At 40.1% G+C, this 27612-nt stretch overlaps 1 protein-coding gene across 1 annotated transcript in view; it reads left to right on the top strand.

Moving 5' to 3' along the window:
- Window positions 1-14725: 14725 nt before the first annotated feature.
- CRYBG1 (crystallin beta-gamma domain containing 1) overlaps window positions 14726-27612 on the top strand; it is a 214597-nt gene continuing 201710 nt past the window's right edge. Inside the window, exon 1 of the mRNA XM_077999635.1 lies at window positions 14726-15220. Coding sequence (XP_077855761.1) covers window positions 15048-15220 — 173 coding nt within the window. The 5' untranslated portion in view covers window positions 14726-15047. The remainder of the gene's footprint in view (window positions 15221-27612) is intronic.

Raw genomic sequence — 27612 nt, 5'->3', positions numbered from 1 at the left:
CCAGCCATGTCTGGTACATGAGCTCATTTAATTCTATTTTAAAATGGCAGTCTGTCTTAGATCTGGTACTATGGACTTGAGTCTAGAATTCCATAATTGAGGTAATGGGTACATCAGAGCCAATGTCAATTAAGTAGGAGGGAATAAATTATACTAGTTTTTAAATTGAATTGATTGATTCATTTACTCAAAACCTCTGGATGCTAAATAAATGTAGCAACTAATGGGCTAGATTATTCCGTGTATAAATTACCCATAACTAGTCAGTTAAGCAGTGTTTGAAATTAAAACTGGCTGCCTATTAAGCCACTTTATTATGCCATTACTACGGTATATGAAATTATATTCTATGTTTCTGAGTAGGGAAAAGAACCCACACAGCTCATTGCTTATGTGTTACCTATTTTCACTCAACAGTCTCATATCCTTTTTCAGAACAAGGCAAATATTAATAAACAATCTGGTAATACGTAATTCATACAATGTAACAAGCATTGCAAATGAGAAAGGAGATTGTTATTTTCATTTCTTCATATAATAATTACATCCTCTCTTGCAAAGCCCTCACTCATCTGGAAGAATTATATAATATTCTCAGTTTACCGTAGGTAGTCAATGCTTAGCCTGTGTGGTATGTAGATGTATATCTTAGTTTCAGGACAGGACTGCATCCAAGCAATTTGAATGTGTCAGGTATGAGTGTTGTCCTGGTTAGTTATTTAGGCCAAGCTAGGAAGAAGGCGGAGTAATAGTGGACTAAGGTACAGCCAAGACATGAGACAAAAATAAAATTTACTGTTAGTTTTTATGTGTTAGATTAGTAAACTAATAACTAATGGTAAAAATTTACAGCAACAACTTCTTTATTTTATCCCTTAATCATTTGATGTTTATTAGTCTTAGGTGTCCAACTAGATTTTAATCTCCTGAAGAATGTCTCAGGTCCCACATAAAGCACTTAGCACTACCTTGAGCAATGCTTATTGATTAACTGAAAGATGGATTTATTAAAAATTTCAGTGTTAACTCCTAATTGCCAATAAATTCTCTTTTCTTTTTCTTTTGAAAAAGTAGTAATTGGCCAAATTCTTTTTTTTTTTTTTTTCTTTGAGACACGGTCTTGCTCTGTCGCCTAGGATGGAGTACAGAGGCTCACTCACGGCTCACTGCAACCTCAACCTCCTGGGCTCGGTTGATCCTCCCACCTCAGCCTCCTGACTAGGTGGGACGACAGGCACACACCACCATGCCTGGCTAATTTTTGTAGTTTTTGTAGAGATGGGGTTTCACCATGTTGCCCAGGCTGGTCTTGAACTCCTAACCTCAAGGGATCCACCCGCCCCGGCCTCCCAAAGTGCTGGGATTACACACCAAGCCTGGCTGTAAATTCTCTTTATAGCTCACGCGAATCCCTGAATTAAAGCCTTGAATGAACTTCAGTACATAAAGTTAGGATGGTTTCACTTTAAAGTCAGATGACTTTTTAATTTTTGTGGGTACACGGTAGGTGTATATATTCATGAGTTATGTGAGATATTTTGATACAGGCATGCAATGCATAATAATCACCTCAAGGTAAATGTGGTATCTATCCCCTCAAGCATTTATCCTTTGCGTTATGAACAATCCAATTATACTCTTTTATTTTTGAAGGTACAATTAAATATTATTTACTATAGTCACCCTGTTGTGCTAGCAAATGCTAGGTCTTATTCATTCTTTTTAATTACTTTTGTACCCATTAACCATTCCCACTTCCGCCTCACTGCACCCCCACTACCCATCCCAGCCTCTAGAAACCATCCTTCTACTCTCTATCTCCATGAGTCCAGTTGTCTTTTTAGCTGCCACTAATCATTGAGAACGTGTGATGTTTGTCTTTCTGTGGCTGGTTTATTTCACTCAACATAATGACCTCTATTTACATCCATGTTGCAATTGATATGATCTCATTCTTTTTTATGACTGAATAGTACTCCATTGTGTACATGTACCACATTTTCTTTATCCACTCATCTGTTGATTGATACTTAGGTTGCTTCTAAATCTCGGTTATTGTGAATAGTACTGCAATAAACATGGGAGTGCAGTTATCTCTTTGATATACTGATTGCCTTTGATTTCCTTTCTTTTGGGTATATACCTAGGAGTGGGACCCCTGTATCATATGGTAGCTTTATTTTTAGTTTTTTGAGGATAGGTGGCTTATTTTTAAGCAAGCATAATGAAACATAAAATATGTTGTCCTTTAAAGTTGAAGCTCCAGAAGACCACATGCTTGTTGAACAATAATGTAATTACTCAAGGCATCAACAAAACTTTTTGCAATTGCTTTTAAAGCCGGTTAAAGAAACACACAAATGTAACTATTCACATTACCTTATAAATTCAGCTAATTATTCTCCCCACAGAAAAATATATATATGTTGGATCATCTACTTTATTTACCATATTTGTCTTTAGATCACTCTGGCTTTGCTAAAAAAAAAAAATTGCTACTCAAGGAAAAATTTCCAACTATTAAATATACTAAAATAAATATGATATAGGATTTTTCTAATACATTGGCTCCATCTTGAGAAATCCTAAACTATGTACACAGGCCTTATTTATGTAGTGAGGAGTGTCTATAATTAGCTCATAAATCACTCTCTCTAGGCGTTCTTGTTTGCTAAAGCATTAATATTAATAATACGAAGAAATGATAAGAATGATAAAAAGAAAAATTTTAGCATGTGTCTCCTGAGACTCAGAGTTGGTTAATGACAGTGATGTTTGTAAAAATATCATCACCAGGGGCCATAGAGGTTTAATTGAATGTAGATAGGAGAATAACTAAATTATGTAGCTATAAGCAAACATCTGGGTAAAAAGATGTGTATTGAACACACATGATTAGCTCAAAGCAATCTATTTGGCTTTAGATTGTGCAATGGAAATGTTTTTCCACTCAGTGTTAAAAACTTCTTTGATAAAATACATGTTTTTAGGGTTGTTAACATAAATTTCTAAAACAGACTAGGTTTTTGAAATTAACTAGAGTAATTCGTTGTTTCCTACAGCTTGAACCAGCAGAGACGCTCACTTTGTGCAAAGGTATGATAACATGACCTCTGGCTTCTACTGCTTTTTCAGCAGCAGTTGGTAGACAGGTTTCTGGAAATTGGGGAGACCAAATCAGAGCCGGGGCCAAGTAAGGCTACCATCATGGCAGAACTCTAAATAAAACAGTAACTACAAAAGACTTTGATTGTTTTATCTGTGAAACTCAATGGTAAGCTACTTGAGGATGGTGACCACCTAGGTCTGACATGTCAGGCAGCCACTAATTCCCACATCTTATCCTTGGACATTTCATCAGTCCATTGACTAATAGGTTTCTTGGTTGTGAAGCAAAGTCAAAACTCACAAGCTTTTGAACTATTCACTACTATATCAATCAACTAAAATTTTACTTGGTTTTAATGCTGTGTAACATAGAGAGGGTGCACTTCTAATATGACATGTAATCTATCTTGTAATTCATTTACCTTATTCTTAGTATTTTTGAAAAATTCATTTTAATTTTCTCCTGTCGTCACAACTCCCTATCCATCTCATTGTGTAACAAAATGGGAAATGCAATTTTGAACAAATGAAATACAGTACTACAAAATACTAATGGCATGGTGAAGTACTTAGATGACAGGATTTGGAGTCCAGGCTCTGCCATTTACTATGTAACAACCCTCAATAAATTCCCGAACTGCTCTTAGCCTCAGTTTTTCCTCTCCAAAACATGGAAATAATAAATAGTCATGTCTACTAAGGTAATTAGTAGGACTAAATAGTGCATATAAAGGAGTATAGGCAGGGTGCAGTGGCTCACACCTGCAATCCCATCACTTTGGGAGGCCAAGGCGGGTGGATCACGAGGTCAGGAGATCGAAACCATCCTGGTCAACATGGTGAAACCCCGTCTCTGCTAAAAGTACAAAAAAAAAAAAAAATTAGCTGTGCATGGTGGCACGTGCCTGTGATCCCAGCTACTTGGGAGGCTAAGGTTACAGTGAGACGAGATCACACGACTACACAACTGCACTCCAGCCTGGTTACAGAGCGAGGCTCTACCTCAAAAAAAAAAAAAAAAAAAAAAAGGAGCATAAGGGAATTTGCAGGGAGGGATGATGGAAATGTTTTATATTGTGACAGTAGCTACGTGTACTTATTAAACTGCACAGAACTGCATACTAAAAAGTATGAGTTTTACTGAAAGTCAAATGTATCTCAATAAATCTGACTTTAAAAAATAAAATTTAAAAATGGATGTAAAGCCCTTGGTACAGGTTTGACACTAAGTGCATAATGAATGATATAATAGTTATATGTGGCTGTATTAGTAATAATTCCCCCTATAGTTCTCCCTATAGTAATAGTTCCCCCTATAGTTACTAAATGTCTACAGTTTGATGCAGTGAATTGAAGATCAAATCCAATATTCCTTATATTACTCTTCTGTTTCTAAAATGTAGAAGAAAAGTGCAAAAGGAACAGTCAAAACATACTGCTAGCTATGATGCAAAATATTCCTTTACTTAATAAGGATCTATTTTACTCCCATTGAAGGTCCAATTCTATGAGATGCAGATATATATAAAGTAGATATAGGCATTTCCCCAACTTAAACACTTTATCCATTCATTCACTCCACAAACATTTATTGGACACCTATTATGTGCCAAGCACTTGTTAGGTTCTGAGAATATATTTGGGGTTAGGGAAAAACAATCTCTGCTCTTTTTTAAAAAAACACAACAAAACAAAACAAAAACAAGTTCTGAGACATTTGCTTTTATTTATATATTTATTTTAACTTTTATTTTACGTTTGGGGGTGCATATGAAGGTTTGTTGCATAGGTAAACACGTGTCATGGGGGTTTGTTGCACATACTATTTCATTACCCAGGTATTAAGCCCAGTACACAATAGTTATCTTTTCTGCTCCTCCTCCTCCTCCTCCCACTCTCCCACTTAAGTAGACCCCAGTGTCTGTTGTTTCCTTCTTTTTTTTTTTGAGGGGGGAGGGGGTTGGTTTTCTTCAGACGGAGTCTCACTCTGTCACCCAAGCTGGAGTGCAATGGTGCGATCTCGGCTCACTGCAAACTCCACCAGCTGGTTCAAGTGATTCTCCTGCCTCAGCCTCCTGTGTAGCTGGGATTACAGGCACGCGCCACCATGCCTGGCTAATTTTTGTATTTTTAGTAGAGATGGGGTTTCACCATGTTGGCCAAGTTGGTCTCGAACGCCCGACCTCAAGTGATCCACCCTCCTGAGCCTCCCAAAGTGCTGGGATTACAGGTGTGAGTCACCCCACCCGGCCTGTTTTCTTCTTTGTGTTCATAAGTTCTTATCATTTAGCTCCCCAGATTTATAAAGATGAGCTTTAACGCAAGAATTACATAAATAAATATTAAAAGTAACAAAAATAAGTACAGATGGATTCCTGACTTGGAAACATTCACACAAAAGAATGGCTGACCTGAAATTCCAGAGAGAGGAGAGTAAGCCAAGCATTTTCCTTTTGTTGTGCAGATAAGAAGGTAAAAAATATACAGTTGGCCCTCCATATCCATGGGTGCCACATCTGTGGATTCAACCAGCCACAGATAAAAAATATTTGAAAAAAAAGAGAATGTATGCACTTGTATTGAACATGTACAAACTTTTTATTGTCATTAGTTCCTAAATGATGCAGCATAACAACTATTTACGTAACTTTTACATTGCATTAGGTACTATAAATAATCTAGAGATAATTTAAAGTATACAGGAGGATGTGCATAGATTATATGCAAATACTACACCATTATATATCAGAGGCTTGAGCATCTGTGGATTTCAGTATCTGAAGGAGTATCCCCACGAATACCAAAGGACAACTGTAATCTTAAAGGTAGGGAACTTCCTTCTGGGAGAGATTTTCAATTACGAGTTCAAAGCACGTGATCTATGGGCAATTGGGAATATTTGAATATTGGCTTTATGTTAGATGATGGCACTGTATCAACGCTGAGTTTTCTGAGTGTGGTAACTGTTTTGTGTTTGCGTAGGAGATTATTCTTGTACTTAAGTAGACCCATATTGAGATATTTATCGGTGAAGTGTCCTGATGTCAGCGTATTACCTTCAAATATTTCAGCAAAAATAATGCTGAATTGGAGAGAGAGAGGATTTAACATTAAAGTGGCAAGATTTTAACAACTGATGAGTCACAGTGACGCATATCTGGATGATCATTGTAGTAATTCTCTTTCTCTCATTTTGTATCCTTCCATTTCCTACTTCCCTTCCTTTGCTAGTGTTGTCATTTATTTTACTTTTATACATAATTCTCCCAATGTGTTAAACAGTCAATTATCTTTTTAAAAAATTTGCAAATGAGAAAAAAGTCTCTTGTAGTCACCTATACACATCTGCTCCTCAACTTATCATGGGGTAATGTCATGATGAACTCATCCTAAGTCAAAAAAGCATTTAAGGCACATTATTTACTGAACATCAGAGCTTAGCTTAGCTGACCTTAAAAGTGCTCAGAACACTTACATTAGCCTACAGTTGGGCAAAATCATCTAACAGAGAGCCTATTTTATAATAAAATGTTGAATATCTCATGTAATTTATTGAACACTATACTGAAAGTGGAAAACAGAATGGTTTTATGGGTTCTTGAAGTGTGGTTTCTACTGAAGGCCTATCACTTTTGCACCATTGTAAAGCTGAAAACAGTAAATTGAATCATCATAAATCAGGGACCATCTGCTTTTGCCATTTGCAGCACTTTTCATTTTTTCATGTAGACCCAAGTTTTTGACATCACTTTCCTTTGCCAGAAGCACTTCCTTTAATAAAGCTCCTGGTAGCCCAGGTGTGGTGGCTCACGCCTGTAATCCCAGCATTTTGGGAGGCCGAGGCAGGTGGATCACGAGGTCAGGAGTTCAAGACCAGCCTGGCCAACATGGTGAAACCCTGTCTCTGCTAAAAATACAAAAATTAGGCCGGGCGCGGTGGCTCAAGCCTGTAATCCCAGCACTTTGGGAGGCCGAGACGGGCGGATCACAAGGTCAGGAGATCGAGACCATCCTGGCTAACATGGTGAAACCCCATCTCTACTAAAAATACAAAAAACTAGCCGGGCGAGGTGGCGGGCGCCTGCAGACCCAGCTACTTGGGAGGCTGAGGCAGGAGAATGGCATAAACCCGGGAGGCGGAGCTTGCAGTGAGCTGAGATCCGGCCACTGCACTCCAGCCTGGGCGACAGAGCGAGACTCCGTCTCAAAAAAAAAAAATACAAAAATTAGCTGGACAAGGTGGAGAATTGCTTGAACTCAGGAGGCAGAGGTTGCAGTGAGCCAAGATCATGCCACTGCACTCCAGCCTGGGCAACAGAGTGAGACTGTGTCTCAAAAAAAAAAAAAAAAACCAAACCAAAGAAAACAAAAACAACAATAAAAACCCAAAAAACTCCAGATTTCTTGTAGTGCAGGGAGGGATATTGGTGATGCGTTCTCTTAGATTGTGTTTGACTGAATGCATCCTTACTTTTGTCTTCATTTTCACAGAATATTTTCACTAGATGTAGGTTGTATTTTTTTTCCTTTAAGCACTTTAAGGTTGTTGTATTATTTTCTAGCTTGCCTAGTTTCTGTCAAAAAAAAAAATGTATTTGTTCTTACCTTTTATCCTCCACATACAATATCTTTATTTTCTGCCTTCTTTAAAATTTTGCCTTTTGTCACTGGTTTTCAAAAAATTATTCTGATGTGGTTTTCTTTGTGTTTATTCTATTTGTGATTCACTGTGCTTCCTGCACCTGTGGATTTATGCTGTGTATTAAATTTGTAAAAATTTTGCCATTGTTTCTTCAGATTTTTTTCAATCTCTCCTCCCTCCTTTCTCCCCAACACTCTGTCTCTCTCATTCTCTCCTTTTCTTTCTTTTAAAAAATCTTTTCTTTTATCCAGAAAATATCTGGAGAGTTTCTATTGCTATTTCTTCAGATTCACTGATTATTTCTTCTGCAGTGAATAAGCTATTGTTAATCCGATACAGTGATTTTTTTATTTCTGGTATTATATTTTTCACCTTTAAAGTTTTTACTTGAATTATATTTATGTCTTTACTTTCTCTGGCTCATTGTGTTCATGCTTTCCTTTAAGTCCTTGAATATATTTATAATTGTTTTAGGTTCTTGCCTGCTAGTTCCATCACCTGTCATTTCTGGGTAAGTTTCTATTGACTGATTTTTTTTTTTTTTTTTTTTCCTTATGGGACACATTTTCCTCCCTCTTTATATGTTGGGTAATTTTTTATTGGATGCTGAACCTTATAAATTGTATTTTGTTGAGGGCTGGATTTTGTTGTCTTCCTTTAAAGAGTTTTTGATTGTTTTTCTGGCATGCAGTTAAATTACTTTTAAATCAATCTTCATGTAGAATGTTGAAGTTTGTTTTCTTAAACTACTTATGGATCAGTGTGATGCTTTGGGGCCTTATTCTTAAACTTCTTTATTTTAGAGCAAATTTTAGAGCTTGTTTTTAAACTTCTTTTTTTAGAGCAAACCCTTTGCTCTGGGTTAGTTTAGCCGCTCTACTGTGTGACCCCTGTGGTCTCTATTGAATTCCCCAGTGTTCAGTGTGGTCTCATTACTCCTGTTGGTCAGAGTCTCCCAGAACATCTTCCAGTCTTGTGGGAGCTCTGGGAATTACTCAGCCAACTGGTTGCTATTTGCTTTTTGCCTTCCCTTGTGGAGTTCCACATTACACAGACATGAGTTGGTATTCTGGAGCAGATGCAAGGGACCTTCTATGCATATTTCTCAATATTTTTCTCTGTATAGCAAATAAGGAATTTGGACCCAGTATATGTTAAAATGACCCTATGGACTAGTCAATGAAGAGAGTCACTACATATATCTGTTTCTATGAGACAATGTATTTTACATTTCAAACAATTGACTTTAAGATATAGCTAATTTGTACTCTGGATACTTCAAAAATATGACTTTGCTTTAATAATATAGTAAAAAATAATAGATTTTAATCCTCTAGTATCTGTATCAGTTTTCTATTGTTATATAACAAATCATCTCAAAATTTAGTGGCTTAATTGAATAGTATCTTTCTAATAAAGTATAATAAGAGTACTATAAAATGTTTTTGACATGAAGACCAGTTCAAGAATTCCCTGCTCCAGCCAGATGCGGTGGCTCACGCCTGTAATCCCAGCACTTTGGGAGGCCGAGACAGGCGGATCACGAGGTCAGGAGATCGAAACCATCCTGGTTAACACGGTGAAACCCCGTCTCTACTAAAAATACAAAAAATTAGCCAGGCATGGTGGCAGGCGCCTGTAGTCCCAGCTAATCAGGAGACTGAGGCAGGAGAATGTCATGAATCCGGGAGGCGGAGCTTGCAGTGAGCTGAGATCGCACCACTGCACTCCAGCCTGGGTGACAGAGTGAGACTCCGTCTCAGAAAAATAAAAATAAAAATAAGGCATTATAAGATAGAGGGCTCGGCCTGAGCAAAAAGCTTGAACATAAGAATCACATGACCTTGGCCAAAGGGCTAATACTCTGCCCAGATACCCTTTTACACCTCCAGCTGCTGCACCTAGCCTCTGTTGAATGTAGGCTCTCCCTTACCAGCAAGACACCTAAATGTTCGTGTTACCCAGGATTTTATCTTTGTTCCTTTTTTATTCTTATTCTATACATTTGCCCTGGGGGATTTCATCCAATTTCATGGCATCAACTCCCATCTATCCAGTGATAATGTCCACATCTACATATGTAGACCTGAACTGTGATCTCTAGAACCATATTTTTAATGAATTCTTAGACATCTCTGCCTATATAGCCACCATATCGCAATGTGTTTAAAACTTAATTTATTTTCATGCCCAGAGACCCTGATCTTTCTTTCTCCTATATTTCTGGTTTTTAGTTCATGGCTTTTCTTCCATCCATTTAGCTAAGCTGGAAAGCTAACCTCATAGTCATCTTTGATGGCTTCTTTCTCACTCACTACAAGTCCTGGTGATTCCATCTTCTACATGTGTCTTGTGTCCATCCCCTCCTCTCCATTCCTACCCCACTACCTTGGTAGGGGATCCCATCACCTCTTACCTGACCTCTTGCACCAACGTCTTAGCTGGTCTCCCTCAAATGGTTTCACTTTCCTAGTTTCTTCCTAGTTCACTCCATCCAGGGTACTTTTTATAAAACCCAAGTTTGTTTGTGTCACTCCTCTACTTAATAATGTAAGCTGGGTCCCTAGTGCTTACGAAACTAAGTCCAAACTCCTTAAAAGTGTGACTGACCAAGTGCTTAGAAATCCAGTAAATCTTTACTGACCATTCCCCTTCCTCATTTCCAAACTACCAGACTAAGTTAGTAATTTTTCTAAACCCCCATAATGCCTTGTACATACCTCCACTGATTCTTTTAGTCTTTGATATATATCATCTATGCATGACTTATATCTCATTTTACCAAAATCACCTTCTGCCACTTTGCCCCACTCCATCCCTCTCTTCTCCAACATCACTGACCTTCTGATTATTTCCCACCAGCAATGCATGTCCTTTCACAAGCCTGGGCCTTGGCCTGTGTTGTTTACTCTTCTTGGACTGTCCGCCCTCTCTTCTTCATCTAGCAAATTCTTATGCATTAGTTAAGCTCATAAACCTGTCACCTCCCTGCTGATGACTTCCTTGAGCTAATCGGCAGAGTTAGTCATTTATTCTGTGTTCCCGTAGCCCTTTGCCCTTTCCTTGAGCAGTCACCACCATTCACACTTTTGGCTGCCTCGCCTATTTTGAATACCTCCACTATGTTTGACAAATTTTAGCCCATGAATTCCATTTCTCTAAGGTAGAACGCCAGAAACCCAAATTTCCCTTTAGCTAGGAAACAGTTAAATAACTTAGGCTCTTCTAATCAGATGTACCTGCAGGGAACTTTTTTGCTTGAAGTGAGCAATATATGCGCTGGTCATGGGAGTGAGGCAGGATATTAATCTTCAGGTAAGATGGATGTGAAGAGGCCTTTGATCGTTGGGATGGCCAGTGGTAGAGCTGCTGGCATGTAACTCATAGTGCTGAGAGATGGTAAGAGTGGTGTTTGTCAAAACAGCTACCTGGAGTGGTTGAGGATGCTTGGGCTTCAGAGCCTTGCTCTTGGCTCTCTCGAATATTCTATGAGCCACCTAAAATCCCTTGGTAGGTTAATTTACTGCTTAAATAAGTCTGAGTGGATTCATTCTTGCAGTGACTGAAAAACAACAACTGACCCGCATTGGTTAGAACACTTACCAAGTTTTACTATTCATGTTTTCTTAAGTGTCTGTCTCTCTCACTAGATTAATCTCAGGTACTGTGTCTTATCCTTCTATGCAGAGTTCTACTTTCTTAACTCTTATAACAAATACATGTTGTGTGCCTACACTGCGCCATGCACTGTGCTAGTTATTGAGGACATAATTGAGAACAAGAGACATGTAAAATTTTTTCTTATGAAGTGTACAATTTAAAAAATCTCTCTGTGACCAGGCATGGTGGTCCACACCTGTAATCCCAGCACTTTGGGAGGCTGAGGCAGGAGGATCACTTGAGCCCAGGAGTTCAAGACCAACCTGGGCAACACAGTGAGACCCCATCTCTTAAAAAGAGAGAAAAAAAGATCTGTCTGAAACATCCTACGTATCCCACTGAGTGAGTACACCAATTCTTTTGGTTACTTACTTCACTTACTGGAGATTTGCGTCTGGAAAATATAAGGATAAATGAGAAATGTTAAGTTTCTCTGAGGCTAATAGAAGATACAGAAATGTAAACCAGTTCGATGCAACCTGAAAAGTGTGATAACAAAAATACGTTCCTAATTCACTGGTGGCACAAAGGAGGGGTGGAGTGAGCAATTCTGCTTGGAAAAGCCAGGAATGAAAGACTAAGTTACTGAATGTAGAAATATTTTTGACTGTGCATAAAGATTTCTTCTTGTCCCTTTCCCCCCTTTTCTTCTCTTTTCCTTCTTCCCTTTCCCTTTTCTTTACCATTTCTTACTGTTCCCTTTGCCCTTTAAGGTTCAATCCAAGGACCATCTTCATAGCAAATCTTTACTGTACTCCCATTCCTTCCTTCCAAACTACCACACTAAGTTAGTAACTTTTCTAAACTCCCCTAATGCCTTGTACATACCTCCACTGGTTGTTTTAGCCTTTGATGTGTATATATATATCAGATGATATATATATCAGATGATATGTATCAGATAATTTTTTAAATATATATATATATAAAATCCATGCATCTGTCATTGCCTCCTCTCCCAAGTCAGGGCCTGGCATGTAATTAGTACAGTACTCAATAAGTTGAATAACTGTTTCTTGAGGAAATATAAATTAAAACTGCAATGTGATACCACCACATCCCCATCAGAATGGCCACAATGAAAAGGATTGTTAATATCGAGGGTTGATGAAGATATTGAAAAACTGGAAATTTCAAACATGCTAGAAAGAATATAAATTGGTACAACCATTTTGGGAAACGTTTTTGGCAGAATTCACTAAAGCTGAACATATGCATATCATATTACCCAAAGATTGAAGTGCTGGGTATAAGTATCCAACAGAAGTGAATGTGTACATCTCAGAAGGTTCATATCAGTTTCATTCATAATAGCCCCAAACTGGAAACAACCTAACATCCATCCACAATAATGGATATATGAATTGTGGCATATTCATATCATGGAACAGTATACAATAATTTTTTTAAATGAAAAACTGCTATGGGTCCGGTGCAGGGGCTCACTCCTGTAATCTCAACACTTTGGGAGGCTGAGGCGGGCAAGTCACTTGAGCTCAGGAGTTCTAGACCAGCCTAGGCAACATCGGAAAACCCAGTCTCTACAAATGTACCCCCCAAAAAAAGTTAGCCGGGTGCTGTGGTGTGTGCCTGTAGTCCTAGCTGCTCAGGAGGCTGAGGTGGGAGGATCACTTGAGCTCGGGTGGTCAAGGCTGCAGTGAGTGCAGTGAGACGTGATGGTAACACTGTACTTCTACCTGAGTGACAGAGTGAGACCCTGTCTCAAACAAAACAAGACAAAAAATTGCTACAATGTAAGCAACAATATAGATGATTTTTACCGACTGATATTGAGCAAAGCAAACCAGAAACAGAGTACATATTGTGATTTTCCACTAAAATGAAGTTCCAGAAAAGATCAAATTAATCTCCAGCAAAAGAGGACGAAATAGTTTTTAACTTTTACAGGTGGGAGGGGTAATGTACTGGAAGAGGACAGTAGGGAGATTTCTAAAGTTTTGAAAGTATTCTATGTTTTTATAATCATATATATTTACTTATTATTATTATTATTATTATTAGAGAAATAATCTCATTCTGTTGCCCAGGCTGGAGTGCAGTGGCACCATCTCGACTCACTCCAACCTCTGCCTCCTGGGTTCAAGCGATTTTCGTATCTCAGCCTCCCAAGTACCTGGGATTACAGGCTTGCCTCTGCCACCACGCCCAGCTAATTTCTTTTTGTATTTTTAGTAGAGGAGGGGTTTCACCATGTTGGCCAGGTTGATCTCGAACTCCTGACCTCAAGTGATCTGCCTGCCTCAGCTTCCCAAAGTGCTGGGATTACAGGCATGAGCCACCACTCCCGGCCTATAATCATATATTTAAAAGCCACATACAGAATAATTTTCTAGGACAATGTGAACTCTCCTTTAAAAAACTTTTTATACCCCAACCACATAAATATGTAAAAATTTGAGTTTTACCCTTATGATTTGTTCACTTTACTGTCTATAAATTACATCTTGATAAGAATGTAAATAAAAACTAATAAAAATGAATGTTCTGTGAATGAGAGAATAAACGAATGAATGAGTTGTGTTTTTCAAGAGGAAAATAAAGACTTATTACCATGAAAGAGGATCTTGTACTGTATTGAATTTTTAAGTAGTACTTAGTTCTTGCACTTTTTTTGCTCTAATGATACCCAAAATGATTGTTCGTTTACTTACTTTGCTTAAGTATTAATTTCCTTTGCTATTTAGCCACGACTGTGAAGTTAAGACAAGAAAGTCATCAACAGTAATGCAGATGATGTAAATACCTTGTGGGACTGGCATTTAATTTACTGCGAGGGATCTATTAAGCCCTTTGGGAATTAGGGAATATGCCTAATTCCCTTCTGGCATTTTTTAAATCCTTTTGTGTTTTATGAGATATGAGTACAAATTAATTATTCAGGCTCTTGAGAGAGGAGAGGAGTTGGCAGAGTTGCCACCCGGTTCACGAACAGGAACAGAAGCCACCAGCACATGACATTGCCCAAGTCACCCAGAGATCAGAGTGGAAGGGTCCTAATTGCTGGGCGGCCCGCCCCCGGGATGTGCCTCTCCCATCCCTCTCCAGGCGGGGCTCGTGGCTAAGCAGCGACTCATCCTACCAGCCTGTCACAGGCCAAGAGCAGCCAACAACTCCGCAGGCGACAATGGCCGCTGCACCCCAGGCGCTGTCAAAGCCGGACCGGCTCTGGGTCCCAGCTTAGAGCCTGGGATGCAGTGTCGGGAGACGCGGTGCCCAGAGCATCCAGTAGGTGTCGCTGTCCCGCGGCCGCCGCGCGCCCCGGGGGTGGGGAGCCGGGGCGTGTCTGCCTCACCTGGGGCTCCCGGCTCGCGCGCCTCACCTGGACTCGCGCCCCTCACCTGGACTCGCGCCCCTTGCCGCCCGCGCAGCGAGGGGGCGCTCTCCCGCGGCTGGGTCCCCTCCTCCGCCCCAAGAGCTCGGGCTGCAGTGCTGCTCGCGCTGCGCGTGGTGCTAGTTCTGCAACCCGCTGCCGTCCCCCGCATCCGCGACGAGGGGGCGGGGTCCCACGGCGCGCTGGGAAAGTCTGGGGCGCTGGCGCCCAGGTGTGTTCTTCCACAGGGCCCGGGCGGCAGAGAGGATCGCGTCCCGGCAGTCGCAGCGGGAGGAGGACAAGACGATGCCGCTGTCCCCGCCAGCCCAGGGCGACCCCGGGGAGCCCAGCCAGTGCAGACCCCCTAAGAAGCATACCACCTTCCACCTCTGGCGCTCCAAAAAGAAGCAGCAGCCGGCGCCGCCTGACTGTGGGGTGTTCGTTCCGCACCCGCTCCCGGCGCCTGCCGGGGAGGCCAGGTGAGCTCCTCGCCCGAGCCCGCCAGTCCCAGCTCCTTCTCCTCCTCCGGCTGCTCTGGCCCTTCGGCTCCTGACCCCACTTGGAGGAGGGGAAAGCCCCGGGGTCTGTTTCACTCTGCAGGTTTACCTGGGTCCGGAGGGGAGCGATCGTAGCCGCTGGTGGTGACCAAGTTCCTCGTGGCTTTTGGCTCAGACCAAGCACCGGCGAGAGGAACTTGTGCCCACCCATGTGGCCTTTAGTATGACTGCAAAGTCTTCATGCAGGAGCCTCCTGCATCAGCCTGCTAACCAGAGCGGCGGGGAGTGAGGGTTGTTACCGTCGGAAGTGATAGTGGGAACTCTTCTTTGGGGTTAGGCACTACTTTTGAGCTAGTGCCTTTATCGTAAAGCTCTTTATTGTGAATATCTGTCAGATCTGTGCTCTTACAGATGTTTTACCCCCATTCTCCTCGCAAGATGCGAAGGGAGGAGGAAGTGGCAGGAATGGTTACCCCCATTTCATGGGTGAAGGGACTGAGAGCAAAGGATAAATGGCTTCTCCCCATTGGAGCCAGTGGCAGAGCTAGGGAGCGTCTAGTTATCCAAACTGTAGTTACCGTTGTACTTTTTAATTTTTATCATGGTTTTGAAGTGGTTTTATTTTATATGTATAATTATTCAACTGCACCATCAGAGTTTATGCATTCGTTGAATAATAACCAATTTGAAGTAACAGCGTGTTTACATGGCTCAGAGGTGTGAAATATTTATAGTGATGGACAGTTGACAATGTCCAGTAAATCCTTCTACATGTGTTTTTAAAATACGCCTTATGAACAATGAGGGCCAGAATAAAATTGTACAGGATTTGCATTTTAAACATATTTTTCCTTTTATATCTTTTCTTTTCTTTTTTTTTTTTTCTTTGAGACGGAGTCTTGCTCTGTCGCCCAGGCTGGAGTGCAGTCGCACCATCTTGGCTCACTGCAAGCTCCGCCTCCCGGATTCATGCCATTCTCCTGCCTCAGCCTCCCCAGTAACTGGGACTACAGGCGCCCGCCACCACGCCCGGCTAATTTGTTGTATTTTTAGTAGAAACGTGATTTCACCGTGTTAGCCAGGATGGTCTCGATCTCCTGACTTTGTGATCCGCCCGCCTCGGCCTCCCAAAGTGTTGGGATTACAGGCGTGAGCCACCGCGCCCGGCCCCTCCTTTTATTTCTTAAAAAAAAAAAAGTCAAATTTACAATCTATTTTCATTCACTTACTGTATTGAGTACCTTAGCTAAGTGCCATGTGCTGCGATATAAAAAACAATGAGAGACAGTAATAATTCTGTCATCAAAGAATTCTTAGTCTCTTGTGGATACCAAAAAGTGCAATGATAGATGCCAGCACAGAGGAGGGGATCTCGGAGGCTTCCTGGAGGAGGATAGGTGAAGTGGCTTAGGCAGAAACAGGGAGGAGCAGCGAGTTCCAGGCAGGGGCGGAACTGTGCACATCACCAGCACTTAGAAGAGTGTGGCACCTCCTGAGAAGAGCAAGTGGTTGGAGCGGGAGGTCTAGGTGTGAGGGGGTAAGGGTAGGAAAGCTAAGAGAGAAGTCATTTTATTTTTCTCTCATATTTTATCATCCACATTGGTAATCTGTTGTAGTAGAAATATATTACTTATGCAAACATTTACTGTGCCTATTTACAGATTATACTTTCTAACAAAATACACTACTTAATAATAATGTACACAGCATTGAAGTTATTTTCTATTACCTCAGTAAATATTTTAAACATTTCCATCGTGGTTTTCCTTTTAAGATCTAGTCTCATGATTTACTGCTTATCAAAACATAATAATATACAGCTATAGGTAATGTATTCAAATGTAAATACATTTTAGTCTAAAATTTAAAATAGGAGATTTACTTCTCTCCTTGAGTTTTTGTATTTTAGTGCAGTCTTGAAACACCTCATGTTTTCCTTCAGAACCCTGATGAACTTTGTATTAATAAATGTGGTCTGTCTTTGGGATGTTTTTCTAGTTAGATCATCTTTATAAATATTTCATTTACTTCTAAGAGAGTGTACTTCTTTCTGGCTTAAAGATAGTGGCAAAAGCACCCTTAGATTTCTAGCCAGTCTTTGCCCAGTGTGTCTCTCTGGAGCCTCCTGACTATATCGGTTCATTTCTGTCCAGTACTTGGAAGTGATGGAATTTGGCTGGAATGTGCAGCACTCACTGTGGTTTTTGTCTCTAAATAAGGAGGGGACAGTCAGGTAACCACCCCTATTTGCTTATTTGATTAATATTATGGGTGTTTAGGTCAGATAGAAATGAATTTATCTAATTATTGAATTAATAACTCAAGTTATTTCACCTCTTAAACTCTCACTTTCCTCATCTGTAATATGGAGACAATAGGATGCTGACTCTGTAGGGTTGTCATGAATATTAAATGAAAGTTTATGTTATTAAGTGCAAAAACTTTAACACGTTTCTGAGCATAAAGTAGAAACTCAGTAAATGCAAAAGCATCCTCGTCGTCATCATCATCATCATCATCATCATCATTATCATCATCATCAAAGCAAAGGTCTAATGGAAGAAATGGAAAAAATAGGTTTGGATAGGGGAAAATCCAACTCTAGGAAGAGCTTCTTTTCCTCGAAAAGGTTACCAGTCCAGCTGGGCGTGGTGGCTCATGCCTCTAATCCCAATACTTTGGGAGGCCAAGGCAGGCGGATCACCTGAGGTCAGGAGTTTAAGACCAGCTTGGCCAACATAGTGAAACCTCGTCTTTACTAAGAATACAAAAAAATTAGCCGGGCATGGTGGCTCACGCCTGTAATCCCAGGTACTCAGAGGCTGAGGCAAGAGAATCCCTTGAACCCAGGAGATGAAGGTTGTGGTGAGCCGAGATCACGCCATTGTACTCCAGCCTGGGCAAGAAGAGTGAAACTCCATATTAAAAAAAAAAAAAAAAAAGAAAGAAAGAAAGAAAGAAAAGCTTGCCAGTCCAAAGATTATTTAAAGTTTATTAAAGTCAGATTTTTGTATTCTGCAAATATTTGTGGCTTTTGGTATAGACATTCTAATCAATTATTTCCTTATATAAAATAATTTGAACATGGCTACTTCCCTTTCCAAAATTTACTCTTAAAGTTTTTTTTTCCAACTTGGTTTTGGTAAACATGGTCATATGATGTTATTTTTCACAAAGATAGAGTTGCTGCCCTCCTGAGTCAGCCTCATCCCCTGTCTAGTCCATAATTCTCTTGCTATTAGAGGGTCTAGTGGTGTGGTGGAAAGAGCATGGCGAGCTGTGGCCAGGCCACTTAGCAGCCATTAGTGGCACTGTCATTTACCACATTTTAAATTATACTCTGTCTTGTGAATAATGTGTTCAGAATGTGGATTCTCTACTTGGATTTAAATTCTTGTTCTTCTGTTAATACTTACCATGACACCGAATCCTATCATCGTAGGAAAGTTATTAACATTTTTGTGCCACAATTTTCTCACTCACAAAATGGCAGTCATAAGATTTGTTATAAAAATAAATGAGTTAATGCATTTCAAGTGTTCAGAACAGTGACTGGCACATAGTGAGTGCTCAATCAATGGGAGTTGTTTCTCTTTTTCTTACTAGTATCTTGCCTATGCCTTCTTTTGAGTAGGAATTTTGTGTGTTTTTCTGCTATATAATGAAAGTGATTCCTTCTTTTTATTTTCTCTATTCAAGCCACTTTGTGTTATTTTGGGTTTTTTAAATATTAAAAATATTTTAAAAGTAAAACATAAAAAGGCCGGGCGGGGTGGCTCACACCTGTAATCCCAGCACTTTAGGAGGTGGAGGTGGGTGGATCATCTGAGGTCAGGAGTTCGAGACCAGCCTGGCCAACATGGTGAAACCTGTTTCTACTAAAAATACAAAAAATTAGCCAGGGGTAGGGGTGGACACCTGTAATCACAGTTACTTGGGAGGCTGAGGCAGGAAAATTCCTTGAACCTGGGAGGTGGAGGTTGCAGTGAGCCGAGATCGTGCCGTTGTACTCCAGACTGGGTGACAGAGCAAGACTGTGTCTCAGAAAAAACAAAACAAAACCGAAAAAAATATAAATAGAGACAGGGTCTCGCTATGTTGCCCAGGCTGGTCTCGAACTCCTAGGCTCAAGCAATCCTCCCGCCTTGGCCTCCCAAAGTGCTAGGATTACAGGTGTGAGCCGCCTCACGTGGCCACATTTTTTGATATTTTGATTAGAAGTAGGTTCTGAGCTAAAGGTCAAAAGCAGTGAATTATTTCCATTGAGTTCTTTGTTTAAGAAACTATATATTTTTTAAAAAGCAGTGAATTAAAAATTATCACAGTTGAACTGAATTGAACCCCACATCTAGAAGCAAATATTAATGCTGTCGGCAGGAGAACCAAATTCAAGCAACGGATGGACATAATCCTGTGAAAATCGCCCGCCTTGTTTCATTGGAGGAAAAGTGTAGCTAGTGTCAAGGGCGGAGCATCCTCATTGGGCAGGCAGAGATCTACCTCTGAATGAAGGCCAGCAGGCTCAAGTTTCAGAACTATAGACAATCCCTTAGTTTTTCTGTACTCAGTGGACCTTTCCTTTCTATGAAGAGAAAACAACTAACTCCCGGTTTATATCACTAGAATGTTGTAAGGATAAACTATTGTTGTTTGGAGGTTTTTTCTTTTTTCTTCAGAAAAAGAACAATCATTTAAAATGTTATTTGAAAGCGTTCTGGAACTGTGTAGAGTGTTAGTCTTCATAACTTAAAATTGACTCTTGTTTCCAGTCTTTTGTGGCTGGCTTGGTGCTTAGAACTCTAAACAGGTTTAATTATTTTCTGGCATAAAAAACATAGCCAGGTAAGTCTGTTTTTGTTTTATGTAATGTTAGATTTAAACTGGTTAGTACTGAGTTTTCCCTCTTGTTTTCCTTACACTAAAGGAAAGGGTTTTAATTTTTAGGTTTATTTTATTTCACCAGTGTAAACCAGGAATTTAAAAGTAAGTCTGCCACTTACTAGCTGTGAGCTTCTTGGGAAGTTATTTTACCCTGCTAACTTCTGTTTTATGATCTGTGACCTATCTCTTAACATTGTTTTTGAGACTTACATTTTTAAGAAAATGACTAGCCTAGTGCCTGGCAGATAACAGAAGCTCAGTAAATAGTACCTCTGAAAGCATGCCACAGTCAAAGGCTAGTAGACTTTGGTGTTGGGTAGACTTAGTTTCAAATCTGCCTCTGCCATTGGGATAGATTTTTAACTTCTTTAAGTCTCAGTTTCTTCACCTGTAAAATGGAGGCAATTACACTTTTTTTTAATGGAGCTCTAGGAGGATTGGATGGTATCTATGTAAAGCACCCAGCACAGGGCTTGGCTCAAAGCAAGTGCTGGATAGAGGAAAGGTGGTGGTCAGCAGCAGGGGCTATAGTGGCAGTGATAGTTGCCATTATTGTTGTCTTTATAGTAATGGTAGTAGTATTAATACATGCATTGTTACTTTGTGAGTGGAGTAAAAAACTTCAGAAGCCCAGAAGTCGTAACCAGGTCTGTCAAGTTTTAAGGTACCTTGGAGTATTTGGATGTTCATGTTGGTCTCTAAAAGGGGGACCCCTCATGCACTCTCAGTGCCTTAAAAGTCTTAACACATCTCACTGAGGAAGCCAAGGCTAAACTTTATACTTGACATTATAGGAGTTTTTCGGAAGTGATTTAGGGGTCTGAGTTTAGCATAGGGTAATCATTTGCCACTTATCTCTGTCATTGTATTACTTTATCCACCCTCTATTTCTACACTTTCCATCATAATCTACTCTCCATAATCAAGTGGCAGTGACATAAACCCTTTTGGGGACCTTTAGTAAGACCTTTGAAACTTGAGTTCACTTCTTTTTTCTTCTTTGGTTTTTTTTTTTTTTTTTAAATATTGGTCCGGGCATGGTGGCTCACACCTGTAATCCCAGAATTTTGGGAGGCCAAAGTGGGTGGATCACAAGGTCAGGAGACCGAGACCATCCTGGCCAACGTGGTGAAACCCTGTCTCTACTAAAAATACAAAAATTAGCCAGGCGTGGTGGCGCATGCCTGTAATCCCAGCTACTTGGAAGGTTGAGGCAGGAGAATCGCTTGAAACAGGGAGTTGGAGGTTACAGTGAGCCAAGATTGCACCACTGTACTCCAGCCTGGGCAACAGAGCCAGACTCTGTCTTTAAAAAAAAAAAACTCAAATATATATCTACTCCCTTTCTCATTAATAGTTTCGTCAGAATGTATGGCTTTTGATTATAAATCTCATTTGTAGGTCAGGCGTGGTGGCTCACGCCTGTAATCACAGCACTTTGGGATGCTGAGACAGGAGGACTGCTTGAACCTAAGAGTTCAAGACAGCCTGGGCAACAAAGTCAGACCCTGCTTATACAAAAAAAAAAAAAAAAAATTTAGCCAAGTGTGATGACACACGTCTTGGTCTCAGCTACTGGGGAGGCTGAAAGTGGAAGGATTGCTTCAGCCCAGGAGTTAGAGTCTGCAGTAAGTTATGCTACTGAACTCTAGCCTGGGTAACAGAGTGAGATCTTGTCTCTAAAATAATCATAATAATAAATGAGTAAATCTTTTTTGTAAGCTGAGATAGTGAGTTGCTGCTGTAGTATTTGTCCACAATTAAAACAATGTAGTGAACATATTAGATGTTGAAATAGTTTCCAATTCCTAATAGTCATTCAAAATACACATCTTACTATGAACATTAAAAATACATACCTGGGCCAGGCATGGTGGCTGACACCTGTAATCCCAGCACTTTGGGAGATGGAGGCAGGTGGATCACTTACTTGAGGCCAAGAGTTTGAGAGCAACCTGGTCAACATAGCGAGATCCCACCTCTTAAAAAGATAGACACACACACACACACACACACACACACACACACACATATCTGTCTTAAAGTTTGAGTTCAGCTAAGGGCTCAGTTATGTTTCAGGAATGTCCATGCAGAAGAAGAGTGATTTATGTATTCAAAATCTGTGTCTGGTCAACATGAGAAGATCATTTGCAGCTTGAATGGTGTGGTGTTCTGTCTACCTTGAAAAACTTGTCCCAAAGTGAGTTTTCAAGGTATAGGATGTATGACTATCTGATGCTTGTGAGGAGCTTGGCAAGAACAACCAGCAAATTGCTTACGAGTCTCATTAGCTCATCTACAGTTCCCTTAAAACATAGCTGCATTGGGCTAACCCAAATGCCTCATCAACATACCTGTACAGATTCAAATATATGAGAAGTCTTCCCTCTAGAGAGCAAGCCCTTGCTTAATGCTGCCTTTACAGCACTGTGCATCTTCTGGATGGGTCTGTTCAGTGGAAGAGGAGCAATGACCCCTCATAACAGAGACCTAGATTGAGTTGCTAATTATTCAGCCAGTATACAGTATACACTATAGTGTGGTTACTGAGATACTGAATAGTTTAAGAGTTTCTGCCATAATTAGTACCTCACCTACTACTTAAAAAAAAAACTTAATTCATGTTTTCAAACAAAATTGAAAGCTTGAAGGAACCGTATCTATAACAACAAAATGTCACTCAAAATGACGGAACCTATCAATGTATTGTTACCTATGCAAGAACTCCCTTTACAGAGCTTGAAGTAATGCTAGTACTGTGACACATAATATATTTTATTCATGATTTGTCATTTAAATGTGTTCAGAATGCTGATGGATTCATAAATATCTCACGAAAGCACACATTTTGACAAAGTACCAGGGGGCCCAAGAACATACAAATGAGGCAGAGAATCAGAATCCATTTGCAGCGTCCCCAACCTCTCTCACTGGCATGTTATAGACAAGTAAAGGTTGCACCTGTAGCTAACACACACAAAAAGAAACACAATGAACAAGTGCCTTTTGTTTGTTACGTTCTCATAAATGGCAATTAAATGAGTAAAAGTAGGTTGGTGTTAAGCTTGGCAAAAGATACTGTGGGGAAGAAAGTTGGCTTCTGGTTGTGTTTATTGTTTGTGCCATTTCAAGCTAGCAACCCTAACTGAGTCTCAGTCATGAGAATTTAGGGTTATTCCAAAGGTAGTATCGACAGCTCAAATAAAAGATTTGGCCAACAGTTACATAAAGTCACCATGCACAGTACACCTCTTAATTTTTTTCAAATTTGTTTATAAGTAGTAGCATAAGCTCATGATAGTCTTTGGATTCCTTTTTTAATCTTATGATTAGGATCAAGGGTCAAAATAATATGTGCTGCATATAAGATAAGAAAATAGAGGAAGCATGTGCTTTATAATAACTTCAGACCATGTTTGTGAAAACATTGTTTTCCATCAAGATTTGAATTGAGGCCGGGCGCGGTGGCTCAAGCCTGTAATCCCAGCACTTTGGGAGGCCGAGACGGGCGGATCACGAGGTCAGGAGATCGAGACCATCCTGGCGAACATGGAGAAACCCCGTCTCTACTAAAAAATACAAAAAACTAGCCAGGCGAGGTGGTGGGTGCCTGTAGTCCCAGCTACTCGGGAGGCTGAGGCAGGAGAATGGCGTGAACCCGGGAGGCAGAGCTTGCAGTGAGCTGAGATACGGCCACTGCACTCCAGCTCGGGAGACACAGCGAGACTTCGTCCCAAAAAAACAAAAAAAAAAAAAAAAAAAAAAAGATTTGAATTGAGAGATGCAGTTTATTCAATGTGCACTATGTATCAGACACTGTTCTAAGTGCTTTACAAATATTAACCCACTACAGTGAATTCATAACTTTCCTCAGAGGTAGGCCCTGTTATTAGTCCCATCTTGAGGAAAAATGAGGCACAGTGGGGTGTGATTATTTGGCCAAAGTCACAGAGCTCATAAGAGTGAGGCTGGGATTCCCCAGCTGGTGGTCTTGAGTCTTTGTGGTTAATCACTGCAGGTTAATCACTGCAGGTTAATCACTGTGGTTAATGCTGCTTTCTTTATATTCTTATATGAGTTCATTCAGCCTCCAGATCTCACAAGTAGAAATTAAAATACATATGGGAAATCAAATTAAGTTTTTGTACTAGACAATTTCTATGTTAAGTAGTGGAGATAAAATATATTAATTAATAGAAATATAAGTTCATTAAAATCTTAGAAGAAAAAAGATTTTAAAACAGAAATTCAAAAGTATGTGTTATCAATGAAAGTATCATGTCTAGATTCTGAGTTTGGGGCTTCTGCCCAAGCTGTGTCAGAAAAAGGCATTACCAAGAGGTGAATCTAGTTCGTACCCCTTCTTCTGCCCTGGCACAGGCAGTAGAATGCAAGGTCAGAGATAAGTGGTAGATGGGGGGCCCTCTAGTTGCTGCCCATGCTAAATAGGGATGGCAGAATTTCTCAAGTAGTTGCTTTACCAGTTGCTGCAGAAAGCTGCTCCTGGCTGCTCTCACTTTAGGCCTCTAGAAGCCCTGCTACTTGAATCCATTGGTTTTACCTCCTGACTTATTCTTGAGGATTCTCTGGCAATGAATACAGGTTCCACCTTACATTGACACTTCAAGGATTTCAAACCGTTGTGGATACTTTATCCCACTTGAAGTTTATAAGGGTTGTGTGAGATAAGGCCATACCGCCATTCTGAGGATAAGGAAACTGAAGTTCATGGAAGGTAATGCAGGTGGAGGAAGCAGGACTCAAACTCAGATTTTCTGATTTTTTCTTAGCTGTCTTTTTGGGTTCTCTTGCATTGCGTACTATACCTCTACTCCTGGCCTGTACCCACCTTTGACAGGAACCCAACTGACTCATCTAACTTCCTGATGACTATTCTCCTGGAAATCTTCCTTTAGTTTCATAAGCCAACAACGATGAGACTGTCTGATCCCTAGATTGAGTTACTAGATATTCAACCGGCACCTATAGTCTGGTTATTGACATACTGGATAATTTCTGGGTTTCTACTATAATCAGTATCTCACCTACTACCTAAAAAAAGCCAACAAAAATAAAAATAACTCAATTCATGATTTTTTAAAAAGTTAAAGCTTGCACAAGCCATATTTTATTACAACAAAATGTCACTTAAAGTGATAGAGCCTATCAGTATGATATTGTATCTATGCAAGAACTCCCTCTACAAGGCTTGAAGTAATGCTGGTACTGTAACACATAATATAATTTAGTCATAATTTGTCATTTAAATGTTTTCATAATACTGATGGATTCATAAATATCTCATGAAAGCACAGCTTGACTATTTTTGCATCTGCTGTTAGGAAAAGGTATGATAGTTGAAGCAGCTGTTGACATTCACACTGAAATTCAGTGTCTCTTTTATCATACATGTCATTACAAATCTAAGAACTGGCCTTTTCAAGCCTGGGCAGAGGAGGCTCACCCAGGCCTTGCCAGCCACTCTTGGCTCTGCTGCCTTGCTTCCTTCCCCACTGTTGGCTTCCTTCCCCACTATTTAGCTCCCATGAACTAAGTGGTTATTATCAGCAAAACAAGAAAATGTAGTTACTACAAGGGTGGGATTACAGAACTATTCTCTTTTGTATTGGCTATCCAAAACAATTTTGTCTGGAGTGGACTCAATTATCAATCAGGAGTCCTACATTGGAACATACTTAGGGTTTGAAACAAGAGCACTTGTATTCCTGTGTATCAGTAAACGTGTTTAAACAAGCTTGTCTAAAACTAGATTTTGGATTTCTTTCAAGATAAAAGCGAAGTAGGACTGAATGTCTGGCATTTGCTCAAATGTTTTGACCTTTACTAATTTGCATTTTGTGATTCTTGTAATCTCGCCCTGTAAAAGGTTTCAAGTACTTTGACCTAGAAGTCTTAGTAGCTAGGTGCATTGCTGGCACTTACTTGTATCCTTTCCTGTTGTTTCACTTTTATTAAAAGCTTTTTTGTATGCCCCTAAGGAAACAGCCAGTCAGAACAGCTGATAACTGTTGATGATGTAGAGAGGCGATGTCTTCATCATCATGCAGTTTCTTCCTACAGAGACGCTCCTCAGGAATTCATGCATCAGCTTTCTCACTTACTGCAGAATTTCTGGTTGCCTTTCTGTGTATAAGCATACATTGGCTACAATTCCACTAATTCACAAAGCCAGCAGAAGTTAAACAAAGAGGAGCACCAATTTATATCTTAATGCCACTCCATAACTGATCAACAAAGAACAAAAGCGTAAGTTGGTGCAAAAGTAATTGAGGTTTTTGTCATTACTTTGTTTTTGTTATTACTTTTTGTTTTTTAGATAGGGTCTCCAGTTGCTCAGGCTGGAGCTCAATGGCACAATCTCAACTCACTGTAGCCTTGACTCCCTGGGCTCAGGTGATCCTCCCACCTCAGCCTCCCAAGTAGCTGGGACCACAGGCACATGCCATCGTGCCTGGCTAATTTTTGTATTTTTAGTAGAGATGGGATTTGGCCATGTTGGCCAGGCTGCTCTCAAACTCCTGACCTCAGGTGATACACCCACCTTGGCCTCCCAAAATTCTGGGATTACAGGCGTGAGCCATCATGCCTGGCCTTTTGTCATTACTTTTAATGGCAAAAACTGCAATTACTTTTGCACCAACCTAATAACAACAGTTGGGTTTGGGCATGTTTACTGAGAAAAATGGATGTGGCGTGCGGGAATGAAGGAAAAGGATTATTTTTGGCCAGATAATTCTCAATCTCTCCTATAAACTAAATAAATATAAGGAACTTTTGTCAAGTATATATAAGACAAGGGACATGAACAATTCCTTATTATGTGACAGTTGCTTTCATATCAGTGTATCTCATTTAATCTTCATAGTAGCTGTGCCAAATAGGTATTTCTACCTTCATGTTTATAACTGAGAAGACAAAACCTGAAAGTAGTATTTTAGCTAATAAATGACAGAGCAGTATTTGAAATACTTCTTTCTGGCTCTAAACCTCAAAATATGAAAAAACTAAAGCTCATTGAATGAGTAGTTGGTAGAGGGTGTGTGTGTACAGGGGAGGTAACTAGCTGATGAATAAAGCTTCCCATAGAAATGTAGGTGCTCATTTACTCTCAGAGCTATCTCCCTGAGCAGGGAAGCATTTCCTCCTTTTGATTACATGCACCCAACCTGGTCCCATTGTTCAGAAGGGTATCCAGGAACAAAGAATTCATATGCCTTATAAAGTTAATGGTGCATTCTTGTTTTCCTGGGAACCCCTAACTTGAAATGATCTGTGACTCAGTTCCTGAAGTGTTAACTAAACCTGTTGCACCTGATTTCCAATCTAGCCACAAAGTCTTAGTACCTGCTACTGGGATGATTCACTGAGTGTGTAAAGGAACTAAGGTGACAAATGTTGAGGATTTTTCACTCTGCGTAAAGGTCACAACCCCAAAAGAGGAAAGAAAATGCTGGTGACCCAAACTTCAAATT

The sequence above is a fragment of the Macaca mulatta genome, chromosome 4, assembly GCF_049350105.2.
Source record: "Macaca mulatta isolate MMU2019108-1 chromosome 4, T2T-MMU8v2.0, whole genome shotgun sequence".
Taxonomy (NCBI): domain Eukaryota; kingdom Metazoa; phylum Chordata; class Mammalia; order Primates; family Cercopithecidae; genus Macaca; species Macaca mulatta.
Note: the sequence above shows the minus strand (reverse complement) of the source record. Positions and strands in the feature narration are given on the sequence as shown.